We start from the raw sequence: 24,415 nt of genomic DNA on the forward strand, positions 1-24,415 counted from the left end.
TTTTAGGGTGTCCACGAAAAATAGTCTCATTTCAAAATAAAAAGAATGAAATTTTAAGAATCCATCGTGATTGGTGAGGATATTCCTTCAAGAATGGTGATCAGTGGTTGAAGATTGCAAGCCATTTTTTGGGATATCAGAAAACAAAGGGAAGGAAAGCTCATTGTAAATTTGAATTGCATGTAAATAACATTAGTGAAAGCCAGCTCATTGTGGTTTTATGTATATATTTATTTTACATTTTTGGTAAATATGGCTTTTTCTTAGAATGATTATCTCATCATTTTATTATATTTTTTCTATGTCATCGATATATTTTTTGTACATTTTAACTTTTATGTGAAATATATATTATATTTTTTAGAATGATTATTATACATAAAATTTATGTTATGAGATGCTTCTTTTAAGCACTATTCTCTATATTATTATCTCTCTTATTTTACTCTCTCTTCACTTTAAATATTAAAAATTAAACGGATTTTGCACTTTGCTTATGGTGGGATGGTAGGAATATATACTGATAATATTGGTAAAATAAGATGAATTATATCTTGACCTATTTAGTAAAATTTGAAATTGATTATTTTAGAAAAAAAATTCTCGATTTTATCGCATCTTTCGACAACTTGGCTATTTCGATTGACAGACACAAGTATATATCTAGATTCTATCACTGATCAGTTAGTTTTTCTGTAGCTCATTAGTATCTATACTTATTGAGTCGTCCTGCCACCCATATTGCAGTTCTTTCAGCGACGGAAACACCGAAATATATACTAGACTTTGGCCGAGTATAAAAATCTTGACTCAGATCAGTGTATTATCAAACTTATACAAGTCACAATCATACTTATAATACTCATAAGTAAATACTAATACAAGAATACCCAAAATAAAACACAATAAAACAAAAATGAGGCATTCCAAAATTAACATCACAAGTAAACACAATATGTCTATTTAAAGCTATAGTCTTCATTCATTTAGATAGTTTTCTATCATTTTCTCCCTGACAATCTTCTCACCCTTATACATACGTCTCCTATGTCTTCAATAATCAGCTGCAACATTATTTTTTTTTGGAGAGATGATGTCAAGGGTTGTTGTACAGTGGCAAATGTAGTTGTATGTTTGTCATGGATATGTTTGCTCACTGTTGGGGCCATTTCATTCATCATCGTCGTCATCATCACCACCACTACATGATGCAATATCACAAGATTATTTGTAGAACTATTAATAAAATCATAGATTATTAACATCAGCATTAACGTCACAGGTTATTAACATCAACACGTTGGTATTAACATTAACATTAGAATACGTATTAACATGGCATTAAGAGCAAAGATTGTTATTACCAGCATTAATATCGGTATAAACATTATCATTAGCATTAACATCACACAACATTAGCATTAGTATTGGCATTAACCCTAATAGAGCATTAGTATTAACAATAGAAATAGTATCAACAGGGCATTACCATCACAGATAATTGACATTAGCATTAGCATTAACACCACAAATTATGAGCATTATCCGGGCACTGTTATCAGCCTATTGATGGGAAACTAATTTATAGGGCAAAAACAATCGATTAACACCACAAACTACTCCTTTTGTTTAATGCTACTCACACTTTTCTATTTCAGTTCACCCCAAACTACTTACAATTATTTCTATTTTAAATAAAAAGTAGAGCATTTAATTAATATACTTATTAAAGTGAAGTGAATTAAGTGTTCTCGTATTAAATAATAAGAGGCTAATACTTATGAAATTAATCTCCGATTGAAAAGTGTATGCATGAATGCGCGAGCAAAATCAGAGTGCTGCATACAAGTGATACAACTAAGCATTCAAAATCTTCTTCAAGTTAAAGAAATGGTTAAGTACCTTTCGAAAAGAGACCTCATTTTGATGCGAAGTTTGAGGTCGTTGTTTCCATTTTCAGATTGCTCCTCCACAATCCTTTCTGCTGAGGCCACTGCACATTCGCTGCATAATTCTAACTCGATTAATTGGAGTGTTGGGATTTCTCCAATGCCGCTTGGGATTTCCTCTAGATCGTGGCAGTCATATACACGGAGGTGGCGGAGTCTAGGGAAATTGGTCTCATCAGCTTTCCAACGCTCAATCCTCAAAAGTGCAAGATGTAGAAACTGCAGTGAGGGGAACACATCTCTATCTGCTAACTCCCACTCTTCATCATACCATGTCTCATTAAAACTGCAGTTATATAGCAAGAGAACTTCCAGCTTATGTAGTGCACACAGAGTCCTCCAAGCTCCCAAAATCATTTCACAATCATACAGATATAGTTTTCTAATATTACAAGGAAATATAACTGTGAAACAATGACCAAAACCGTTTGGAGAGGATATAGTTCTCATGTACCCGAATTTTAATATTTCGAGCTTGTGAAGATGGCTAAGATCAATTGCTGTGGATCTAGTTCGGAGCCTATCATCAATAAACAACTTTTTGATATTTGGAACGCTTTTGAGGAAACCATCCAAACTTGTTGCCTCATATTTAGGTACTTTCACTGAAACAATACTTTGCAGCTTCTTCAGTACACTATAGTTCATTGCCTCATCTTTTAACAACTCAATTCCATACACTTTGAGATGTCTTAACTCAGACAGCTTCCATAGCTCAGCTGGCTCGTCAAACCTGCAATGAGGAGCAATCAAGGTTTGCAAATTCCACAATCTTGATATTCCTCTCGGTATGCTGAAATAGCCATCGACACATAAGAAGCGTAGGTTAACAAATTCAAATATTTCAGTTGGGAAACTATCGAAACTCATATCCATTAAGGCCAACACCCTTAGCAATCTTGCCGCAAAAAATGTATCAGATGGAAACCCACTCCAAAAATCAATGCATATAACTGATCGAGTTAGTGTCATTGAGTCTGTTGAATCATTAACATCTTCCATTTCGTCTGATCTGTGAAAAATCATGCGGCGCAGATTAAAGAATGTGAACTTGTTGGGACCATTCATAAACTTGTCTTCATCACATTTCCGAATGCATACATCCCTCAACATATCATGCATGTTGTATCTCTTTGATGGTCCATAATTGTTGTATTCTCTAACCATAAATAGATTTCTCTCTACTAGAGACTTTAGCCAATCCTCAGCCTCTTCCTCCAAACATCTTTCCCCGTTCGATTTTACAAATCCTTCTGCAACCCACAATTGTACGAGTCTGGGTCCACTAATCTCGTAGTCTTCAGGGAAAGCTCCCATGTATAAGAAACATGGCTTCAAGTGATTTGGCAAGTGGTTATAACTTAAAGACAATATACTATAGCATCGCTCGTCTGATCCAGAAATTGCTGCTATAACATTGTCCCCAATTTTCCTCCAAACATCTTCTGATCTTTCCATCTTAGATACTAACCCTCCAATCACACTGATGGCTAGAGGAAGCCCACCGCAATCCTTAGCGATCTTTCGACCAATCTCTTGTAAAACCAGAGGGCACTCCTCTTCTCCAAACAAAAGTTGGTGAAGCAGATTCCAACTTTCATACTCGCTAAGCAACCGCACCTGATGCTGCAGACTCAAAGAGTCAGCATAGTTCGCTACATCAGATTCCCTAGTGGTGATCACAATGCGACTCCCATTGTTGTTGTCCGGGAAGTACATCCTAATCTCATCCCAGAATCTCGTACTCCATATATCATCTAACACAATCAAGTATTTTCTACCGAACAAGCTCTTATACAACATATCTTTTAACTTATCAGAAGGTTGATCACATTCTTTTCCAGTTATGCAACTAAGAAGGCTTAAGAGAATTTGTTGCATATTGTAATCTTGTGAGATAGTGGCCCAAACGCGGTATTCAAAGTGATCAACAATCAAAGGATCTTCATAAAGCTTTTGAGCGAGAGTGGTTTTGCCTATTCCACCCATACCAACGATGGGGACGATCTCCAGCTTCTTCTCCAAACGGGTCAGCCGATCTTTGAGTTGCATCAGATCTTCATCAATTCCAACCACCACAGCACTCTTGGAACTGGATGAACTGCTAGACGGCATCTTCTTATCCACGAGCTTCAGTTGTTCCATAGCAGAATCAAGCTCTCGCGGCATCTTCTCATCCCCCATGTCCAACAGCTTCTCGGCTTGCTCCATCAGAGAATCAAGATGTCGTGTTACTTGCAGCAGATCTGGTGTGGAAAGAGTGAACCTCACACAATCCGATCCAGAGAGCATATGATGAACCATGTGGGATTCAATGGTGTCTTCAGCTTGGTGTGTTACTTCTCTGATTTGAGTGTCTAGTTTGGTGAATGAAGAATTACTATGAAGGAGCTTTTGAAGAGAAGTAGCTTTATCGAAGAGGGATTGGAGTTGTGGGTTGTTTTCATCAACAATCCATCGTGGTTGGTGAGGATCAAGGATTCCTTCAAGAATGGTGATGAGCGGTTGAAGATTGTAAGCCATTTTTCAGATCTCAACAAAGGTAGGAGAGCTTTTGCAAATTGCAATCACACAACAAAAGATGATTAAATCTATAAAACCTCAATTGAAATTAGTGAGAGCCACCTAATTTTGGTTGTACGGATTGATTGACTGAAACTTGACTTTTGTGAGTGCCATTTTTGGTTGTCGGTCCATTTTTATGTCACAAAATTATTACATTAAGCTGATTTCGAGATAACTTTGCAGAGATATAAAAGAATAGTGATGGTAAAATTGAGTAGAAAAATGAAAGTATATTTATAGGTTCATTAATGACTTTGATTGATTAGGAATTTAAAGACAAAGCTCATTTTACAGGAATGCTCCATACTTTACTGTTCAATAATTTCATATGTATAAGATTTTATTTCATCTATAAAAATAGAAAATTTGGGAACAATTATGAGTTTAATGTGAAATTAATAAAGTAAAAGAGATAGAAAGATTGTTAATAGAGAATGAGATTCAACTCATCATTGATAAAATCGTATTTCTATCGATTTGATTGACTTGTTGATATGATTAGTGTCGAGTTTTATAACTTGAATTGTGTATTTCCAGTTAATTATGTGATTTTTTAGTTTAACTAGTTTATTGAGATTGTGCAAGAAAATTCTCCCTCCGTTCCATAGTAATAGAGACATTTCATTTTGCGCACTCATTTTGAAAAAATAATTATAAATAGTTAAAGTGAAGAAAAAGTAAAGTAAGAGAGAATATTGTAGATACTTTTCTCTACATTATTCTCTCTCTTATGTTACTCTCTCTACACTTTAACCATTTCATTTCATTTCATTTTGCGCACTCATTTAGCAATTTTTGTGAAATTTTAGATGTTGTTTTGTGTTTTTTTAGTGAAATATTGTTGTTTTTGTGGCAAAAGGTGATTTTATGGGGAATCCTGTTTTAGTAATTGTGTATTTTTTTTTGCAATTTTAGATAGTATTTGTGTATTTTGTTGGCAAATTTAGTGAAATTTTGTTGTTTTTGTGTTGCAAAAGGTGGTTGATGAGTTGAAGGAGTTATGGGGAATGGCACTTCCAATAACTGCAATGAACTGTTTAGTCTATGTGAGAGCAGTTGTTTCTGTCCTGTTTTTGGGCAGATTAGGCAGTTTAGAGCTAGCCGGTGGCGCTCTGAGCATCGGCTTCACGAACATCACCGGATACTCTGTTCTCATAGGCCTGGCCTCTGGCCTCGAGCCCGTCTGCAGCCAGGCCGACGGCTCCAAGAACTGGGACCTCCTCTCCGTCTCCCTCCACCGCATGATCTCGATCCTGTTCTTGGCGATCATCCCAATCAGCATCCTCTGGTTCAATCTCGAATCGATCATGTTGTTCATGGGCAAGGACCGGGACATCACGCGGATGGCCGCGGCCTATTGCCTCTACTCGCTTCCCGACTTGCTCACAAACACTCTGCTCCAGCCCCTGAGGGTGTATCTGCTGTCGCAGGGCGTGACGAAGCCTCAGATGTGGTGCACGTTGCTGGCTGTGAAGTTCCACGTCCCGTTGAATTATTTCCTCGTTGTCGTGATGGGGTTGGGAGTGCCCGGGGTGGCCATGGCCTCCGTGCTCACGAATCTCCACATGATGGGGTATGTTTGCGTTTACGGGGCGGTGGAGGTGGAAGGTGGTTGGAGACGGGGACGGTGGCGTTGGCGCGTTGCTCAGGCTCGCTGTCCCGAGTTGCATCGGGATATGCTTGGAGTGGTGGTGGTACGAGATCGTGACTGTCTTGGCCGGGTACTTGCCTAACCCGAGGCTCACCGTGGCGACCACCGGGATCATGATTCAAACCACGAGCCTTATGTACATGGTCCCCATGGTGCTGGCCGGGTGCGTCTCGGCTCGGGTACGTGAGTCGATCTTTTTGCCTATCCTCGATTCGAAGAAATTTAATTTTTTTGGTGGTGATTTTGCAGGTGGGAAATGAGTTGGGAGCAGGGAACCCTAGCAAGGTCAAATTAGCAGCAATGGTGGCATTAGCTTGTGCATTTGCAATAGGGCTAATCAATGTGGTTTTGACGGTGATATTTAGAGACAAATGGGGTGGCTTTTTCACAAAAGATGATGACCTAAAGCTTCTCGTCGCGTCGGTCTTGCCCATCATCGGGCTCTGCGAGCTCGGCAATTGCCCGCAGACAACGGGTTGCGGTGTCTTGCGCGGTATCGCGAGGCCGGTGGTAGGGGCCCACATCAATCTCGGCTCGTTTTATTTTGTGGGCACCCCTGTAGCTGTTGGCCTGGCCTTCTGGCTCGGTATAGGGTTCCCGGGCCTTTGGCTAGGCCCGCTCTCTGCTCAGGTGGCTTGTGCTGCTTCGGTTCTTTATGTCGTGTTGTGTCGCACGGACTGGGGGGTCGAAGCAGTTAAGGCCGCCGAGCGGAGTAATAGCTTGGAGATGGTCGATAAGTGTAGTAACGAGGAAGAGAAAATAGCGTTTTTGGATGAGAAGGGTGCTATTTCATAATCTTTATGAATTATACAATATATTTCATCATATGTAGCATCGAATTTACGAGTGTGGGCAAGTTGGGTTTTTTTTGGCTTTTTTTCTAGTAGTGCTCCATGTGGGGAAAAGTGTAAATCACATTCTTCTTTGAAAGTTTTGGTATTGTTGAGGTATGGGATTTTGTGAAAATGAAGCACTTTAAATAAGGTTTAGAATTTCATGTTGACCCATACTTTTTTATTTTAATTTAAAACCAAGACAATATTATTAATTAATTTGCTTGATCATCCATATGCAAATTCGTAGTAGTATTTCTTAATTCTTCTTGATCCAAGTGTTTCATTTTCTCTCTTTTATTCTTTTTTTTCACTTTTTTGTTCGTTCCAATTCTAGTTTTGCTATAACTTTTAACATGAATATAATAGGACTAAAAAACAAAAGTGCATGCTGAATTGTATAAGAGTAGTCATTAATGACAACACTCTGCATTTTCATAAAATAAGACAACGCCACATAAAATAGAGAAGTTTATTGAAATTAAATGTAATGAATATTTGTGGATGGGGATGTATTTTACAACTAAGTACTACTATATTGCTATCAATCTCAGATGTCACTTCTTACAATCATCTGAACATGTTCGCCCACTCTTATCGATCAATTATTATTATTCCATACGCAATTTTGGATTCCATCAACTTTCATATTTATAATTTATAATAAAAATATATTTTAACATATTCATATAAAAAATATATTTTCCCGTCATCCAACGCTTTAAACCAATGAACATAACGAGCCTCGTGTACATAACCAAAGCACAAAAACAAACACACATAAGACAACCAATCAGTCTACTTGCACCATAAAACATAAGATCGAACGCATAAAATAAAAACAGTAAGAGAATCTGTCGCAAAAAACAAATATCGAGAAGGTAAGCAGGACCTAGCAACCAACAAAAGCAAAGACTTCGATTCGATTCCACCACTAGCACATTTAAGATCATTCTATGTTGAGAATGTAGCTTGAAAGCAAATGAATCAATCCATGATCATAGCAACACTCAATGAACGTGTGATATGCCACTCTGACTTACTAATTTTGTTTATATATAGTTATTCTCTCTCTCAAAATTGTATCCGAAAATTATAGTGAAATTTGTAAATTTTGAAAAAACAATAATTTTTAATCAGTTTGATCTAAAATCAATTATTACAATTAATAATGGCAAAAAAACATTTCTTTGCATGAAGCGTCCTTTCAATCAAACGAAAGGGAAAAACAGGGAAGAGAGAAACCCTAAACACCTAGAAATCACGGGGAACGTCGTCGCAAATCGCCGCCGGGACCGGAGGTCGGCGATGGAGAGTAACTCCGCAAAATCCCCCTCCGACGCTGGAGACGTCGCAGCGATTCCAGCTTCCCCCACGCCGGCAAAATCCATCGATTCGGCGATGCCGAGGCCGCGCCTCTCCGGCGATCAGCTGGGCTACTGCTCCGAAGCTCTCCAGCACTTCAAAACAAAACCTCCGCAGACGATCCGCCAAGAGTTCATGATCTTGCAGGTATGATCGACACCGGAACATCTGTAGAATTTATTTTTGTTGAGATAACTATGTATCTGATTGGTGATTTAATCATCTGTCCATGGAATTATCTTGTTTCTATGCGCTGTGTGATCGTGTTGTTTATCGGTGAGGCTGTTTTCAGCTTAGGAACTCTGTTAATTTAATTGGCTGATTGCGTTTAGAAGATAGTTTACAGTTGCTCGCAACCGAAAGAAGAATGCTAAGAGATTGTAGAGAATATGTTTATGATATATGTTGTAGGCTGCTATCTGGATTTTCAATACTTGGTTTTTGTCTCGATGATCTGTAGAGGGGGGCTCGCTTCATTTGAAATTCGGTTCCATGAAATTATTCGATATCTGGATTAATAAGAGTAGCTTAGATTTTATGTGGTCGAGCAAGATTCAAATGTTTTCTTGAGTTGCATTAAATGCAAGGCAGTCATTTGGTGGCTACTGCTAGATATCGGCTGATCAACTTGTGATCGAGTTAATATTAGGACTTAGAGTTCTCTTTGTCTTTGTGACACATATTAATCAGCTGTCAGGAAGAGTGAAGCTGGGGCTGTTGTTACAATGTTTTTAATGCGAGCTCTTTAGTTCTATTTGAAACTTCATTAATCCAGTCCAAATAATAATGACCATACATGTAGGAATGTAAAATAGTAGAGCTAGGTGTCTTTATTTCCGCCTTTATTTCCCAGAGAACAGAGGTAACAGAGTAACTAGTAACTTTGGAGCATGACCTTGCAGCTTAATTGTCACTGTCACTGTTGATGTTATGCTATCTTCCTTTCATTTGACATATTTTTCTTTCGGTTTTTGATTAACTTATCCGCCTTATCTTTTTGGCATGAATTCTGCATTGTATTATGTATCCAAGAGAATTTTGATTCATTCAAATAACTAAAACCCCAATTTGTTGCAGGATAATAGGATGACGGCATCGGATATGAGGAGCAGATGTACTGTGGCTCTTGACAGTGTTAATATCTCAAAGAATCGTTATACTGATGTCTTGCCATGTACGTTGATAAACAGTAAATTACATATTTTACTTTTTTTGGCATCTGACATACTGAAATGTATATTGAAAATTTCTTGGTTTTAAAATTCATTGCTGCAGTTGATGATAACAGGGTTATCTTGAAGCAATGCGCAGATTACAGACCTTCAGCTAGGGGTTACGTCAATGCTAGTTTTATTACAGTGGGAATTTTTCATCCTACTTGAATTTAGCATGCTAATTTAAAGTTCTTGTGTAATTACACTTGGCTTCATATATTGTTCATATAACTTGATTCTTGTGATTGCAGACTTCTGAAAGCGTTTCTCGGTTTATTGCCACTCAAGGTCCACTTTCACACACTTCTGAGGATTTCTGGGAAATGATAATCCAGTATCAATGCCCAGTCATAATTATGTTAACCCGGTTGGTTGATGATTATCGTGTAAGCACTCAGATTCTTGTGACTTAGCAGTCCATTTATGTTCTTGAAGCAAGATTTGCAATTTAAGACTTTTTTCCGCTCATATAGTGAAATCATTTGTATGGTATAAATATAATACTTGTATTTTGAAGCTTTTTCCTCTGCAAATATTATGTCATCTTGATCAACTTAGTATTTTTACTACCAGCTCCTTGTCTCTACATGAATCACAGTTAATGCTTTTGGTCCCTTTATTCTGTATTTTATTCTCTTCTTAAAACTAATCTTTGTTTCATTGCTCTAATTCAGACACTGAAATGTGTTGATTATTTCCAAGCTGAGAATGGACCTAGAGAGTTTGGTAACATATGCATTGCAACCAAGAAGATGGAAACATCCGATACTTCATTAATATGGCGGTCCTTAGAAGTGAAATACAAAGAGGTGAGGCTGTTTATCTAGAAGTCCTGTGAATTTCAAATGTTAAACACTGTTGCGTTGCTATGCTAGTTGTAATACCAACCAGATAAGAATATATATTGTCTAATAGATGCATCAGATAACTTTGATTTGCAGATCAAGTTTCGATAATTGCTTATGCTCAATTCCTTTTCAATTATGAACTTATATTAGACTAAATTTGATTACAAAAAGAATAACCATCCACACCATCTTACTTATGCAGTCAGAGGAGCCACCATTGTCAGTTCTGCATGTACAGTACCCCGAATGGCCTGATCACGGAGTTCCTAATGACACTCTTGCTGTTCGTGAAATCTTCAGAAAAGTATCTAGTGTGCTGCCCAGTCTAGGGCCCATTGTTGTTCATTGCAGGTTTACCTTTGATAATCATTAATCCTATTATTAACGTACTCTTCAATGCCTGACACTTGTCATCTTGCAGTGCAGGCATTGGTAGAACTGGTACATACTGCCTCATTCATAATACGATTCAAAGAATTCTAGCCGGAGACATGAGTGCTTTGGACCTCCTTACTACTGTAACCACTTTTAGGTCTCAGCGAATTGGAATGGTGCAAACTCTGGTAACTTCACCAACTTTTGAATACATCTAACTCATAGATAATAAAACTTGTAATGATCTTTGCATCCTTCCTTAAAAATAAGCTTAAATAGTCGATGAAGATATTCTCGAATCTGGAAATAGAATATTTGTATATTCTACTAGTTCCCAGATATTATAATTTGTCAAATGTTTCACTTCAACTGTTTCAACATGTAGTTGGTTTAGAAAATCTTCAAGTAATTGCAAATGCAAATATATTCTGATTTTTATGGCTATTTTATATCTCTATAGTTCACATTATGAAGGATGCCTCAATAATGTAAATCGAATTACACCAGTTCAGTTGGATCTGCTAAGTTTAACATATTTCGATTGTGTGTTACTTAATTTGCAGGAGCAGTATCTCTTCTGCCATGATGTGATCATTGATGAACTTCAAGACTTCTTATCGGTTGGGAACTCGCAAGGCAGTTTATAATGATATTCACTGTTTCATGAGGAAAGTCGTCCTGATTTGCTGCTGAAACTGTCGAACTACTTGTTCTAACGAGGACCTTATTCTGATGACGAGCATCTTGATTCAGAAATCGGAAAACCTTCTGCTCTTTCATCATTCTCTGTAGGACAGCCTCTAACAGTAGCAAAATTCACCTTATTTATGTAATACTTTTGATGTATAAAAACCACACTATCTGTTTAATGTTGAAACAAAACCGTATTTCATTTGTCATTTTCAAATATTTTTGTGCTTGAAATTCAAATATTTTTGTGTTATGACCATCCATAGCTGCAAATGATTGCATCGACTATAATGTCGGATAAATCATAAATGTCTAAATCTCAATTATCCCATCTGACCAAATCCGTTTTTTTTTTAAAATATAAATTTCTTATGTTCAAATCACAAAAAAAATTAATACTCCCTCCATCTCATAATAGAGGTCACACTTTCCTTTTTAATTTGTCCCAAAAAATATGTCACATTTACTTTTTTAGAAAAAATTTCCTCTCACATTAATATAAATATGTTATTTTCTCTCTCCACCTAACACAAAACAATATCTCCTAAAATCTCATGTCATTTTTCAAGTGTGTCATCTATTATGGAATGGAAGAAGTAATAAATTTAAATGTGTAGGACAAACCAAAAACATTTCATGTGCTGGGTGCTCTGTTTTCTTCGTTAAAAACAGCATTAGAAATACAACAGATTTTTGTTCGATGAAGAAATGCATAACTATTAAAGAAGCAATTCACTATACCATTACAAACTGTAAAATTTTCAGCAGGAGAAGACCAAAATGTAATCAGAACAAAAAATTGGACTTCAAAATGGATATTACAATACATAACAATGTCTGCTTATTCCTCCTTACTACGAGCTGCTCTTGCGCGATGTTTGAGCTCAGCCCTTTTCCATCTCACAATAAGATAACACAGTGAGAACAACGTGTTCACCTGCACGAGGAAGGAACACAAATGTGGAATCAAGTCGTGAAAATCATCACAAAATGGATGGAAAGATGGTAAGCAACAGCATACCAAGATTATGATCGCGATCACCAACAATGGCCCGGACCAGAGCACGGAGAGGAAGACTCCATTAGCGTCAAAGTAGTTCTGACCTGCAAAGCTTTTCCAGTTGCTCGCGAGAATACGATTAAGCCTCTCAGCAAGATACACTCCTCCTACTGTACAAAGTAAATAGTTTTGGAATTTAAACAAATAATGCATTGTTAGAAAAGCTCTATGGATAGGATAGAAGGAACCTTACACGCAGCAAGGAACAAAAACATCTGAAAGTTGATGTTTCTCCGCGATACAAAAACTAGTAGTAGCAAGATTGCGTGGAAGGAAAGAAGACATATCAACCAACGTTCCTGCAGACAAGAAAGGGAACTCAAAGATCAGAGACGAGCAAGTCCTACACGAGGTATACATCTAAACACGACAAGAACACAAACTTTAATTGGCGACCAAACGACTTATATTAACAAAAGCAAGCCGACACTAGTTTACGATAGGATCTGGTTAGAACACCATGAGCAGAAAACCACAGAGGATCTTGAAAATGTTATGCATTAACAGTTTAATGAGAACCTGTTCAAAATTTTCAAATCGGAAAGCCCGAAACGCTTGTTACGAGTCACACCATTGTAATTCGAATAACTGATTACTCCTTCAGAGTTCAAACCACAATTGGGCATTTGGTTACTTTGACCTCACTCACTCATTAGAGTAACAATTTGCATAAATTCCCATTTGTGCAAGATCACGCATTTCCGGATAAAGCGATTCGAAATCGAAGAAACAGAAACGCTTAATCAGAACCTAAAAAGGCAAAAACTACGAAAATGGGGGAGATCTCTACATACACTACCATAACATCAAATCTCGATCACTTCAAATTACACCACAGTTCAATCAAAAGCAACTAAAAATGACATATAAGAAGCTCGGATTAACACGTACGAGAGCATGTAAAAGTACCTGCCAATCAATGGCGTGGAAGAAACCCATCAAATTTTCGTAAGTGGGTTTGAGGCCAGAACGGAATTCCGCCGAGAGCTTCTCCACCAGATCTGCCATTTGATCGAAGTGAGCATTAACAGCAGATTGCAGATCCTCCATCGCAATTTTTTCCCCTTGAATTTCACCACCAAATTACTGAAATTGAATTCTACTAGATGCGGTTTTTGCACTAAAAAGATTTCAACTTCAACTAAGTTGAGTGTTGGGACATTTTCGGTAGATCGTAGAAAGTTCTAACTCGCTGAAAACGCTGTCGTTCCGATTTGAAAAGGTTCGTTTCAAAATCAGGGATCAAGATTTGGGAATTGGAAGTTTTGAGCGTAGATAGTGGTCAATTGTTGAGTGACATACTTATATGCTATGGCTGCTCTTTTATCAAAATTTTCGAATATTAATTTTATTTATGTATTTCTAATTGTATGGAGTACATTTTAATTTATTTTTATTTACATATTTTTAAATTTGAATTATCTATTTTCATTATTTTTAATTTTATTTATTAATATTGTGTTTTCTAAAATTTTAAACTAAATATATTGTTTAATGAAACTATTGATTTTTGTTTTATTTATAAAATTTTAATTTTGATATATAACAAAACAATTAGGAAAATTAATAGATTTGAATGGTGTGAAATGCTTAAGGTATAAGTAGTATTTTTTTATGGTTAAATGTAGGGGTGGGAATACAGGTATCCGTGGACTCCCGACCCGAAAAAACAGGGTACCCAAACCCGAAAATCATCTAAATGTCTATCCAAAACCCGACCCGATATATTTTCAGGTACTCCAATACCCGCCTCGGGTATCCATATCCGACGTATCGGGTACCCAAATACCCGACTCTTTACATGTGTTAATAACTGATAAAAAAAGTTCAAATTTTATATATTAATATAAATATAGAAATATTTAAATTGACTCTTTAATGTTGCATTTATTTTGTAGTATAAAACTATAAAAAAATGGGTCACTTTTATTTTAAAATATATGATTATATTTATGGGGATTGGTTATGCAATATGTAAGTAAAATAATAAAAGTTACGCATTTAATTAAACTGTAGAAGCAACCAATAATATAATTCAAAAGTCAAAATAATTAACTAAAATATAAAAACCACATGAGTTGGTTATGCAATAACCAATTAACTTGAGAGTTTGGAGAAGCCGTGACCTAGAGTAAGAGAGATTGACTTATTTATATAAGTTTAAAGAAAGTTAACCTAGTAAGTTGTAATTAGTAAATAAATTAGCCCAACTCTTGAAGCCCAAAATGGCTAAATCTAATTTTAAAAATGCTTTAAATAATAAATTGAATATTCAGGTAATATCTGATACCCATTCAGGTTACCCAATACCCGATTTATCTTAAATTTCAATATCAAATTTCATACCCAATGGGCTCAAATCTGAGACCTTTGGTCTCAGGTATTATTAATACCTCTACCGCTTGGCCAACTCTCACACGCATATAAATAATTTTGAGTGCGCATAATGGAGATCAACCCGTAGCTAACCGCGAGGTTAAATACAAACCTCTTATTATAATAATTAAAAACTATTTTCAATCATTAAATAAAATATTAATGAATGATGTATCTTTTTTTGACTAGATGAATACATACATAAGAATGAACTATGAAGACGGTGAAATTTTTTTTTTTTTTTCAGTAAAGTTAATTTTCACAAGACGTTCTAACAATTTCGAATCTATTTCCAAGATTCCAAGAGCTTATATTCCTTTGACCCCATCGATACCATAATACAAGAATATTGGTCAATTACAAAGAAACTAGAATGTCACTTATAACGACAAAACAAGGTGAAATTAAAAACAAGGAGTAATATATATGCATGCATGCATGCATGTATCTTTTTATACTACCAAATTTTGAAGTTAAACTTGACATTTTTTATTTATATTAACATAGAAGTACAATTACACATTCATATAGATGTGTAACAACATTGAGTAAAATATATACATTGCATAATTGAAAGTAGTACTACTAAACTAGAGCATATTATGGCCTCCTTAGGTGGCCTAGTCGACCATAAAGACGTAAGATATTACCCGATCCCGACCAGATAAACAAAAGAATGGTGTTTTGTTGTTTGAACCGCCTTGTTCAAACGCAGCACCAAGAAGATGCAGTTATGAGCAGCTTCTCTTGCCATCCAAGCGAGAGAGCTCTCCCATCATCCCTCTCGAAAACCCGAAAACCTCCGTTTTCGCCCTCGAGATGCGTACCAGCGTAGTGGCTCCTCATCTTCAGCAGCAGCTTTGCTTGCATCACCGCATTGGGACTGTGTCTGACCCCACGAAATCCGTTGCTTTCCATTCTCTTTTTCCAAGTTTCCAAACTCTGGAACCTGAGACTATCGTTGTTGTTGTCGTCGTCGTCTATGTCGTAGTTCATCACGTGCTTGATCTCGATTCCGAGATGATTTTTCTCGATCCGAAGGCGCTCTGCGCTCTCGAGAGGGAGACAGTCGTCTAGCGAGTCGAAAATGGCCGCGAAGTAGTGGAGGGATTCAGTGAATCTCGAGAGGAAGTTGTGGGTTTTTCGGCTTCCTTCTTGCTCGACAAGGACGACGATGGCGGGACGAATCGATTTGAGGTAGTTCAGAGTGTCTGAGATCTCGGAGTAGTTCTTCAATGTGCTTAAATGGAATGATAGATTTGCCACAAGAATTTCCCCCTTTTTGATCTTTGGTTTTGCGAGATTCAATCCTCGTACGACCCCAGTGAACTCGAAAACTAGGTTCTGGAAGCACTGTGCGAAGCTGGTGAGCCTCGCCTGTGTTTCCTGCAGCTGCTCTGGGCAGCTGCCGTATCCTGTGATTTTAAGCAGGATACGCCTGGCTACATTGGTCCTCTCTGACAGTGACTGCATCAGGGAGGGCCACTGGAAGCCGTAAGAAACCTCGAAATCGATGACGTGGAGAACCCTAGGGTTAGGGTTTGCGCGGTCGTGCTTGTCGAACGCCTCGAGGATTGCCTCGTTGGCCGTGAAGTGGGCCATCTGGTAGAGCGGCGACACCTTATAGAGCTCCGCGTACGACAAAAACGCCTCGTCCCGCGCGGGCCCCCGGGCGACCGCGTCGCCGAACGGCGAGCCGCGCGTCAATAGGCGCGCGAAGAGGCCGTCGGCGAAGTAGGCGGCGACGCGCTGGACGGAGTCCCCCGCGAGGGAGGCGCTCCGGTAGATCCCGCGGAGGCTCTCGAGGGCCGCGCCGGGGTTGTTCTCGTCGACGGAGGTGGCGGCGACTAGGAGGAGGTGGACGAGGCGGAGACCGTTGCCGTCGACGTCGGATTCTTCAGGATGATCTTCTCTTCCTCTCTTGCGGTGGAGATTCAGCATTTGATCCCTCATTTGGAAGAGAGAGAGGATTTTTCTTTCTTCTTCGAAGCTTCCATCGCTGCTTATTGAGTCGGAGAGAGTTGGGGTTTCATTTCTCTTTCTCTCACAATCAGAGTCTGAAGAAATGGACAGCCTAAGGCACAAGAAATCTTCTTCCTCGTATTCTTGCATCTTTAACATTTTTGAGAGAGAGAGAGAGAGTAATTGATTGGAGGTGTAAAGGTGAAGGGTGAGAGAGTGAGGTGAGAGAAGGAGGTATTTAAATAAGTGTGTTGGAATCGAAACAATGCTTTTCATGTGTGATTAGAGCCCAGATTAGTACATAGGGAATAAATCTTGGGTTGTTGGAGATAAATATGTGAAAATTCGACAAGAAATTAAGGTATCTTTTCCTTGTTGAAAGTCTGTTATGAGAGGAGAAGAATCTTTTTTAGGTTTCATAGTTAATGATGGTTGTTTTGGAATGTTGGGGCATGCACTTCGGAGAGGTCAAGAAATACTAAAATCAATTAATCATAGTAGAACAATACTTCAAGTTCAACATAAGACAATGAATGTACTCTCTATCTTAGTATAAGAGTTTTACTTTTACCCTTATAAATTTTAAGAAATGTGAGTCAAAAAAGTTAGGAGTATATGAGTTTTACTTTAACATATTTATATGTATATAGTTTATAATGAAATGAAAGTGCAATAAAATAACAAAATGCACAGTTTAATTAGAAAATGTGATTTTTATTGGAAGACAAACTAAACAGGCACAATTAGACTTCAAGCTGCAAACAAAGGTCATTTGTAGTTAATTTTTAGCTCATTTTAGAAAGGATAACTAAAACGACCTCAAAATTAGTGTTTCCGTATTTTTAAAATCCGAATTTTCTAAAATGAACTAAATTTTTTAATTGTGGGTCCTGGATGTAGTTCAATTTTGATCGTAATAATCTTATTCCTATGATGTATGCTATGGACAAATTACAGTTGGGATTGAGCATATATCAAATTTATATTCCAACATATGCGTATAACACATGCTTTGGACAAATTACAGTTGCGCTTGAGAATATATCTAGCTGCTCACCAATTCGTACAAGAAAAATCACAATTAATTAATCTAATTATATTAAAACTTTATATAGTTCGAGAATTTCATACACCTTTGTATCATTAAAAGATAAACGTTTAAATTTAATCCAAATCAAAGAAACAAATAAACCGATGATCTAATCGATGAAGCAACCATGTAAAACTTTCGATGTTATCAAATGCTTATAGATCGAATTTATCCAAAAGTCCGTTCGATCACAACGTAGCTGTACCTGCGCGTAAACAATTATACCAAACTATTTTTCACTCTAAAGTTTACGATGTTAACAAAAACTTCAATATATGCTTATAAATTCATTTATGATTTGTCTGTTTTTGTTATAGAAGAATTTAGTATTTTCATGAACTAACAAATTCGCATATTGCTACTTCTTAGGTACATAGTTAGTCTGACTGATTACTAGCATACTGACTATTATACACGTGTTTAATTTCATTCCTAGTAATTTTTTCCTTGATAATTCCAAGTGAAGTGCTACAGAGACATGATGATACGAGCATATTACTAAATTATCTCCATATCTTATTATTCATTTAGCATTGATTTATCTTATATTTCTAATAGTTAGTTATTGATTCTCCATATCTTTTGCTTAGGATATTATTATATTTGATTTACTAGATTTTGGTAGTATATTATTGTATCCCCACATATTATAAATATGTGTAGGAGACCTTTATATTATTCATTCAAGAAATATCAATCCAGTTTATCCTTTATAGTTACTTTATCTTTTATTGTACTTTATTTTCCGCAACTTCATCTCGTCAAACCCTAATTGACCGAGAACCCTAGGCTGCTCGACGGGAGGATCCCGCGAACGAACCTAACCCTTCTCCGGCGACTTCGCGCTGCCGGAACCGATACAAGTACCCTCGTATCACATGAGCTGGTCGAGGCTGCAGCTTCTTTTATATCAATCCATTGACAATAATCATGAATTTCTAGAACAAGATTTCTTATTTGTATTGGAAATTCGGATTCAATTTCTCTTTATGAGGTACAAAGTGTCAAGTTAAAATGATGACAAACTAGCAATGCATAACAAGTGTAGAAATCAAAGCAACAATAAAATTATAAAAAAAAAAAGCAACAAAGCAATCGTTCTATCTAAAATTAGCACAGAAACGAAAAACATAAGCAATCGAGAAACATATCAATGTGTTATACAATAATCCTTATCCATCGAAGAGTAATCGTCTCACCGCATCTTGTTTTTAACTTACTAAGAAATTGACCCTTAATATTGTCGACCAATATTCCTTGATATTATTCAGTATTGTGGTATTTTGAAACCGGTCAAGGAATTGTGTTTGTTCTACTTATAACTTATTTACATAATTAGATATTTTCAATGCAAGAATCTAGATTAGAAGCTTCTATCTTGGGTTCATATAGATAAAGGAATCAACAAGAATAGTAATAAAAATAAGTAATTAAGGTATCTTTCCTACTTGAAAAATAGCCTTGAAGATGAAGAATATCTTGATATTTATTCTTGTACATGGTATATTATGGACAGTTCGAAGATGTCGAGAAATGCCTTGTGCTTAAAAAAACTATGCATTTGTACCTAACTATTTCAAATTAATAACTATGCTTGTTATTATTATGAATTGAATAGTAAGTAGTGTTTGTAGAATAAATCGATTAAACATAGTAATTCTTTCAAATATTTTGAATTTTTCTTGTAAATGTTTCTATTTCAGAGATTTACTGATACATAAAGATATCCCGAATTTTCAATAATAACAAAGAGCAAATTGCCAGAAAAACAATGGCGTATAATATAAGCTACATAAATCATTAAATTTGGATTTGTTTTCTATTATCACATGGTGAGAATTTCTAGTCGCATGCGTATAATATATTGTTCATATTTTGAATCAAACGATGTTGTTTTCTTAATGAATAGACAATATCGTTTAACTCATCAACAATGACACCAAAGTATGGTTTTTCGGCTGCCAAATCAAATAGTACAATTTCACCAAAAAAATCACCATGTAATAATTGTAAAAAGTTGCAAAATTCATGGTTTTGTAATAATTTGATAAAACTTCATGATTTTTCTGGTAATTTGTGATATAATAAAATAACTCACCTATAATTAACATTAATTGTCTCAAAATAATCTCATATCACAATTATACAATTTGAACATTATTATGAAATGTATACTATGTATTAATACATACTAGTATAAATTTAATATTAGATTTCTGCTAATATTAAGATTATTATGAATATAGCATGCTGAAAGTGCATAATTTAAATAGTGAGGATTTTTTGGTTTGGCAGCAAGAATCAAAGAAACAAAAACCGGTGATTTCTTCAATGACTCTTCCGATGAACACATAGTATTAACTAATTAAATTGAGTATAATTAGCAATGTTTAGAAGTATCAAGGATACCTTGTTGTCTCATGTTGCATAGTGGCTATATTCCATTTGTGTAACACTGAGAAAAATGCTTTAACTAAAAAATTGGCTATAGAAATTGCTGTTTAAAAGAATCAAATACCAATTTTGAACGACGAGAATCTTTTCTAAGTTATATTTTGGGACAAAAAAATGGGAAATTTCATTGTCATGAATGCCTACAAAGTGGCTCACTTAACATGGTCCAAAATCTACTTTGGATTGTTCCGTTTGTGAAGATCCAAATCCAAAAAGTACCTTAACAACAAGTGGACCATATTAAAAGTGATGGAGAATAATTTTAGAAATGACTCTTTAAATATTTTATTTTATTTTTACTATATTTAGCACTCCATATAGAGTTTACATTTAACTCATTCTATATAAAATTAACATTCTCTGCTATTATATGGTACTCTCTCTGTCCCACAATAAAAGTCTTGTTTTTTCATTTCAATCCGTCTCATAATAAGAGTCCTATTTTACCATGAATGGTAAGTAAGGCCCACATTGCACCAACTTATTTCACTCACATTTTGTTATAAAACTAATATATATAAATGAGACTCATATTCCACTAACGTATTCAACTCACTTTTTTTTACATTTCTTAAAACACGTGTCATAACTAAATAGGACTTTTATTATGGGACGGAGGGAGTATCTCATATTTTTATTTTAGAATGTTTATCATTAAAAGTCTCGTTTCATTTTATAATTTTTAATAATGAATCTCATGGACATAGCAATAACGCATTTCACTCATATTATAAAATTAATATATTAAAGTAAAATCTACATTCCACTCACTTTTTTCACATTATTTCTTTTACATTTCTTAAAGTCACGTCAGGTCAAAGCGGCACATTTAATCCAACACATAGAAAATATATAAAAATATGACTCACATTTCACTGCCGAGTCAAAGTATGATACTTGTTCATAGACCGGAGGAGTAGTTTTAACTAATTTCATATACTCTTCTCGTCACATTCAAAGTGATATACTCAGTATTTTTTTTTCAAATGTCTATCTACTTAACAAAATATCTAACGTTCAAAACAAAATATTTTGTTTTAAACGTGACAAAATGAGTACATTTTTTATTGTTACGTAGTATTTTAAAACTCTGTCATTTTGAATGAGGATATAAGTCATTTATTTAAAAATTCAACCATATTCGAGTATAGATAATTAAATTCAACCATATTCATTTATGTAAAATTGTGAGTAGCGAAAGCCCAACATTTTCAAATATTCTATTCCCAAACTTTAAAGAAATCTATATGAATAATATAATAGGCCCACCAGATTATGAGATTAAAATGTAGTTTTTTTTTTGGTTATTTTTCTATGTCCACAATAAATGCAATTTTTCTATTTCAGTTCATACCTTATATTTTAAACCTTGTTCACACTAATATCACCAAAATCCAATAATTATATTGCCTTTTTTAGGACTTAAAACCGCTAACAACAACTAACTAAATACCCTTTGTGGACACTTTTTCATTCAAAATATATCATCAAACAATTTTATAAAAACTCCTGCATTCCCTCTAGACAATTTTACGTTCAATAATAGTGGATTTTTAAAACTTCTTAGTTTTACTTTAAAAACAAAATCCAACTATTGGATACTTCAATCTACATCTTGTTAACCATAAAATCAACTTATACTTAGAAACATCTGAGCAAAGCAGCATATATAAGAAATGTAGCAATACAAAATATATCAAATAGCAATACAAATACAAATAAGACTATGCTTAACATCCCACAATACAAAAAAGCAATGCGTTCGCAAAATAGCATAGATCAAGTTTGGTCGGTTCACTCAGTAGCTAATAGCCTAATACAACGATATATTCACATAAAAGTATTTTCATCGAGTCAAGTACTACATGGTTCAGAAAAAAAAGCATATACATCTCCCACATAAGAACTCGGATGTTGCTTCAACTGCCTTCGGATTTCTCTAGAGCTGCCAATTAAAGAAAACCGGGTTAGTTTGAATAGTTAGCATCATTCAGAGAGTAGCACATCATTGTGCATCAACCACAATAGCAATGGCTGAATCAACCACAATAGCAATGGCATGGCGAAGTTCATATATATACATAACACAGTTCTTTCATAAGAGGTAGCAGACTGTTATAGTTCAGGAGCTTCTCAATCAGATCGACGTGGGTCATCAACATCTTTCTGCAGCAGTAGCGAACCAACAGCAGGGAATCAAGGGCATCTCTGCAAATATAAATCCGGGTTCAATGCAATGAGAAAAACAGAGGCCAGATGCATCACTTCCAAAGAGCACTAGAAAAAACAAACGGCACATCTTGTTTCTTTCCTCGATGATTAAAACTATTAACTCAAAACAAACATAAATTAATTTGACCTTGTGACTGCAAATATGATCCCCGTCGCATACTCGATGGTAAGTTACCAATACTATAGTCAGGTCACATCCATGATCATATTCCTACATCTAATTTATTACAATTTATCCTCCCAACTAAGTCCACCAATGCTTGAATAGGGAAGAAAACTAACTCATTTTACCGACAAGATCAGTGCATCACTTCCAACGAGCACTATAAAAAACAAACTACACATCTTGTTTCTTTACTCGTATGATTAAAACTATTTAACTCAAAACAAACATAAATAAATTGATCTTAACACAGCAAATATGATGCCCAATGCATACTCGATGGCAAGTTACCACAGGTCACAGCCAAGATCATATTTCTACACCTAATTTATCACAATTTTATTGTCCCAACTAAGACCAACATCACTTGCAAAGTGCAGAAAACTAACTCTTTTTACCGGGTTAAATGCAATGAGAAAAACAGAGGCCTAGATGCATCACTTACAAAGAGAACTAGAAATAACAAACTACACATCTTGTTTCTTTCCTCGTATGATTAAAATATTAACTCAAAGCATACATAAATTAATTTGATCTTGACACTACAAATATGTCCCCCACCGCATACTCAATAGCAAGTTACTACAACTATAGTTAGGTCACAGCCAAGATCATATTTCTAAACCTAATTTCAGAATTTTCTCCTCAGACCTCCCAACTAACTCATTTTACCGACAAAGATTAGTGCATCACTTCCAAAGAGCACTAGAAAAAAAAAACTACACACCTTATTACTTTCCTTGTATGATTAAAACTATCAACTCAAAACAAACATATATTCTCAATCCCAACTGTAATCATATTTCTACACCTAATTTATCGCAATTTTATCCTCCAACCAGAGTCAACAACGCTTGTATAGTGCAGAAACTAGCTCGTTTTACTGACCCTTCATAAACATAAAGAAAATCAGTGCTCAATTAAAACATACTCCAACTATTTCCAACTAATTACTCAGCATACAAGAAAAATAGAGGAATTAAATTAAATTCTAATAATGGCGGAGAGCAAATTATTGCTTTTTGGCCAATTCACTAAATAACCCCACTTCTCAATCCTAAGCAATTCTGCAAAATCCAAAATAAAAGTCCAACAGGAAACCCTAAAAAGAGCAAGAAAAAAAAATACTAACCCTTCACTGTAGTCAGCCTGAAGCAAATCGAGGTACATGTCCCATTTATTTCCGATAACCTACGCATATGATTTTTACACAAAAATTGTGCCAAATTAGAAACAGCGGGCATGAATCAAAGCATTATAGTTTCGATGATCGAGTTAATCCAGAGATTACCTTCCCTGAAGCAACGGACTGGAATAATCATATTCGATTTTGCTAGGGAGATTTTGGCTCCCTTTGTTTAATGTCGCCGGTGACAAGCGAAGAGAAAATTGAGTGTGAATTTGTATATATAGCGAGGGAGGTTTTGTTTCTGCAATGGGCCTTTTCGAGGCTGTTTAGTTTTATAAAAGATGGGCTTTATATGGGCCCAACAAATATAATGTATTATTGATTAAAAAACGAAAAATTTGATGCTAGATGTTAAGATTGAAGTAGGAATATAAAGTTATTTATAGTAAAATGAATAAA

General features: G+C 35.7%; 4 protein-coding genes, 1 long non-coding RNA gene and 1 pseudogene across 6 annotated transcripts; 2 read left to right on the top strand and 4 right to left on the bottom strand.

The window, feature by feature from the left end:
* Positions 1–785: 785 nt before the first annotated feature.
* Positions 786–4,576, bottom strand: LOC121802124 (putative late blight resistance protein homolog R1B-16). Its single transcript, XM_042201702.1, has 2 exons — positions 1,903–4,576; positions 786–1,201 (listed from the first exon to the last, which is right to left on the bottom strand). The coding sequence occupies exons 1-2, from the start codon at positions 4,470–4,472 to the stop codon at positions 1,171–1,173; spliced, it is 2,601 nt and encodes an 866-aa protein (XP_042057636.1). The 5' UTR covers positions 4,473–4,576; the 3' UTR covers positions 786–1,170.
* An 805-nt stretch (positions 4,577–5,381) lies between these two features.
* LOC121802632 lies at positions 5,382–6,960 on the top strand (annotated as a pseudogene).
* A 1,202-nt stretch (positions 6,961–8,162) lies between these two features.
* On the top strand, positions 8,163–11,699 carry LOC121805525 (protein-tyrosine-phosphatase PTP1-like). Of its 2 annotated transcripts, none has more exons than XR_006051503.1 (8): positions 8,163–8,510; positions 9,441–9,537; positions 9,639–9,721; positions 9,829–9,963; positions 10,252–10,386; positions 10,628–10,776; positions 10,852–10,988; positions 11,364–11,375. XR_006051503.1 is itself a non-coding variant. In XM_042205413.1 (8 exons), the coding sequence occupies exons 1-8, from the start codon at positions 8,193–8,195 to the stop codon at positions 11,445–11,447; spliced, it is 1,143 nt and encodes a 380-aa protein (XP_042061347.1). In that variant the 5' UTR covers positions 8,171–8,192; the 3' UTR covers positions 11,448–11,699. The 2 variants fall into 2 exon arrangements, 1 of the variants encoding a protein (XP_042061347.1); XM_042205413.1 differs by having other exon boundaries at positions 8,171–8,510; positions 10,847–10,988; positions 11,364–11,699.
* Positions 11,700–12,122: 423 nt separating this feature from the next.
* LOC121802757 (transmembrane protein 18-like) lies at positions 12,123–13,812 on the bottom strand. Its single transcript, XM_042202450.1, has 4 exons — positions 13,460–13,812; positions 12,744–12,849; positions 12,512–12,660; positions 12,123–12,427 (listed from the first exon to the last, which is right to left on the bottom strand). The coding sequence occupies exons 1-4, from the start codon at positions 13,598–13,600 to the stop codon at positions 12,332–12,334; spliced, it is 492 nt and encodes a 163-aa protein (XP_042058384.1). The 5' UTR covers positions 13,601–13,812; the 3' UTR covers positions 12,123–12,331.
* A 1,819-nt stretch (positions 13,813–15,631) lies between these two features.
* Positions 15,632–17,038, bottom strand: LOC121802635 (GRAS family protein RAM1-like). Its single transcript, XM_042202314.1, has one exon. It carries the CDS (start codon positions 17,036–17,038, stop codon positions 15,632–15,634), a length of 1,407 nt encoding a protein of 468 aa, XP_042058248.1.
* A 5,062-nt stretch (positions 17,039–22,100) lies between these two features.
* Positions 22,101–24,267, bottom strand: LOC121805765. The gene is made up of 3 exons (XR_006051528.1): positions 24,119–24,267; positions 23,960–24,018; positions 22,101–22,640 (listed from the first exon to the last, which is right to left on the bottom strand). It is a non-coding gene; the product is annotated as an uncharacterized LOC121805765 (long non-coding RNA).
* Positions 24,268–24,415: the final 148 nt, after the last annotated feature.

The sequence above is a fragment of the Salvia splendens genome, chromosome 5 (genome assembly GCF_004379255.2).
Source record: "Salvia splendens isolate huo1 chromosome 5, SspV2, whole genome shotgun sequence".
NCBI lineage: Eukaryota > Viridiplantae > Streptophyta > Magnoliopsida > Lamiales > Lamiaceae > Salvia > Salvia splendens.

Excerpts from the sequence above, each read along its gene's own strand:
- LOC121802757 (XM_042202450.1), bottom strand. The coding sequence starts at position 13,600 with ATGGAGGATCTGCAATCTGCTGTTAATGCTCACTTCGATCAAATGGCA. Across the intron at positions 12,850-13,459 it reads TCCACGCCATTGATTGGCAG|GAACGTTGGTTGATATGTCT; the intron begins GTACTTTTACAT and ends TCTTGTCTGCAG. Across the intron at positions 12,661-12,743 it reads GTTTTTGTTCCTTGCTGCGT|TAGGAGGAGTGTATCTTGCT; the intron begins GTAAGGTTCCTT and ends TACTTTGTACAG.
- LOC121805525 (XM_042205413.1), top strand. The coding sequence starts at position 8,193 with ATGAAGCGTCCTTTCAATCAAACGAAAGGGAAAAACAGGGAAGAGAGA. Across the intron at positions 9,964-10,251 it reads GGTTGGTTGATGATTATCGT|ACACTGAAATGTGTTGATTA; the intron begins GTAAGCACTCAG and ends GCTCTAATTCAG. Across the intron at positions 10,387-10,627 it reads TAGAAGTGAAATACAAAGAG|TCAGAGGAGCCACCATTGTC; the intron begins GTGAGGCTGTTT and ends TTACTTATGCAG.
- LOC121802124 (XM_042201702.1), bottom strand. The coding sequence starts at position 4,472 with ATGGCTTACAATCTTCAACCGCTCATCACCATTCTTGAAGGAATCCTT. Across the intron at positions 1,202-1,902 it reads ATGAGGTCTCTTTTCGAAAG|TGGTGGTGATGATGACGACG; the intron begins GTACTTAACCAT and ends TGCATCATGTAG.
- LOC121802635 (XM_042202314.1), bottom strand. The coding sequence starts at position 17,038 with ATGCAAGAATACGAGGAAGAAGATTTCTTGTGCCTTAGGCTGTCCATT.